Source organism: Rhipicephalus microplus, unplaced genomic scaffold, assembly GCF_043290135.1.
Source record: "Rhipicephalus microplus isolate Deutch F79 unplaced genomic scaffold, USDA_Rmic scaffold_27, whole genome shotgun sequence".
Taxonomy (NCBI): domain Eukaryota; kingdom Metazoa; phylum Arthropoda; class Arachnida; order Ixodida; family Ixodidae; genus Rhipicephalus; species Rhipicephalus microplus.
This window is the reverse complement of record NW_027464600.1, coordinates 6,704,756-6,706,882: the sequence shown is the minus strand read 5'-3', so window position 1 is coordinate 6,706,882 and position 2,127 is coordinate 6,704,756. Positions and strand designations below refer to the sequence as shown.

The following is a 2,127-nucleotide window of genomic DNA, read 5'->3' as shown; positions in this document are numbered from 1 at the left end:
CTTTATACCGGGAAGGGGCACCTTTTAGTGTCCTGACCGGAACAAGAAAAAAAAGGAAAGAAAAATCACACCAGGTCCATGAACATCACAATTGTTCACTGTCTCCTTGACCACCACTGTAGAAGCCTTGCTTTGGTTATTGCTGTTGCTGCCAGGGGGTGCACGTTGGTATCGCGGCTGTCGCCTCCCGGTGCGCCGCAGTCTTTCACAATGCCGAGTGCCTCCGGTAGTGTGGCGCCATCTGTCTGACGGGGACACAGGAATTCGCAGTGAAGCACCAGGTGTTCAATGTTCTCCTCGTCTTTCCCACATGTCCTGCACTGCACAATGCCGTCGGCCAACGACGGGTTGAAGTGACGGCGATACACCTGAGTACGGAGCGCTCCAGCACGGGCCTCAAACAGAAGCGCACTGCCGACATTATTGTCGTATAATCGTTTGGCGGAGATGGTGGTCTTGTGAGCTCTGTATAGGGCCAGGCTGGGTTTCTTCTCCATAGCCGCCTGCCACATCGACGTCTCAGCTTCCTGCACTCTATTCCGTACTCCTACTGCCCATTTCCTCTCACTGTCCTCCTGGACAGGGTCAGTAAAAAGGAGTACTTGCGGCACAGATTGTGGAGACGCCTGCGCCATGGTGTGTTCATGCCCTTGATAGCTGTGTATCTAAATACACGACGGGCCCACCGCTGGTCATTCATGAGGCGAAGACGTCCTTCGTAGGCCGCCTTGCTCCTTGCCTCGCGTGCCTCGTAACTTGACCATCCGAGGTCGCCCTGTATAGCTTCGACAGCCACACGTCCATGACACGCCAGCGCCAGTCGCCCGACCTCACGTTGACCTCTTTCCAACCACTGGCGTGTTGCTGCAGACAGGCAGATGACGGCGTTGGCGAAAGTCAGCACTGGCACATGTACTGCCTTCCACAGTTCGCGCACCAGTACAAACCGGTTGCACCCCCACAGACTCCGCCGTCGCAGCACGTTGGCGGCCCTCACAGAAGCCTGTCGAACGTGCTCTTCTTGCTTTTCATAGATATATGTGGAGGTGCAAAGGTTGACACCGAGATACCGGTACTGGTTTGATACCGGAATGCTTCCTCCGTCGGGAAGCTGCACATCAATGGTCTCCACGCCTGAAACTGAAAACTGCAATATGGCCGATTTTTCGGCATTGAAGTGAAGGCCCAGACTCTTCAGGTGGTCGGCCGCCAGTGTTACCAACTTCTGAAGGTCACTGCTGCGCTCAGCCAGTAATACTAGATCATCCGCGAACACCAAGCCGGGCAGCGTCCATGTCGGCGCCACCCCACCAAACATGAGGCGGAACGCGAAGCCAACTCCCGATTCCACGAGTGCCTGCTCGAGTCCCGCCACATATAGCATGTATAGCAGCGGAGACAAAGGGCAGCCCTGCCTGAGTCCTCTTGTCACTCTCACAGGCTGTGTTCTGGTGCCTCTGAAGCATGCTACCACCGAGCTATCTGCATAGAGCCGCCGGAGAAAGTCTGTCCACACGCTCGGCATTTGTCGTTGGTCTAACTGGTGGAAAAACTTCTCGTGTGGCACACTATCATAAGCCTTGGCGACATCCAGAAAGCATCCAAGCAGACCTCTGGTTTCTCTCTGTGCCACCTCGATGGTCTGGGTGAGCACGAAAAGATTGTCTTCCAAGCGTCGGTTCCGTCGGAAGCCATTCTAGAGTTCCGACAGTATGCCCCTCTTCTCCGCCCAGCCGCTCATCCACACCTTCAAGACTTGAGCGAAGAGTCTATATAGGACGCTCGTCACCGTGATTGGTCTATAGTCGCCCAGCAGTCCAGCGTCGCCTCCTCTCTTGCACACGAGGCTTACTCTGCCGCATTGCCAGTCAGGTGGGATTGGGCCGTCCTTGACGATGGTATTGAAAATTCCCGCGAGGTGTTCTCGAGCAAACTTCCCCAAGCATTTCACAAGGCCCGCCGGTATGCCGTCCAGTCCGGTAGCAGTGCTTGCCCTGATACGCGGGAGTGCACGCTCAAGAGCGATCCTCGTTATCTGCCAATGGTCCTCTTCACTTGGCTGGTGAGGCTCATCCGGGTCGCCGTTTACTGCTGAGGTCGATTCGTCATGTGTGGGATTGAAGAGCT

At 55.6% G+C, this 2,127-nt stretch overlaps 1 protein-coding gene across 1 annotated transcript; it reads right to left on the bottom strand.

The window, feature by feature from the left end:
- Positions 1–547: 547 nt before the first annotated feature.
- Positions 548–1,525, bottom strand: LOC142786661 (uncharacterized). Its single transcript, XM_075884291.1, has one exon. The coding sequence runs from the start codon at positions 1,523–1,525 to the stop codon at positions 548–550; it is 978 nt and encodes a 325-aa protein (XP_075740406.1).
- Positions 1,526–2,127: the final 602 nt, after the last annotated feature.

What these genes read in the sequence shown, in the direction of transcription:
- LOC142786661 (XM_075884291.1), bottom strand. Translation starts at nt 1,525, where the DNA reads ATGCCGAGCGTGTGGACAGACTTTCTCCGGCGGCTCTATGCAGATAGC.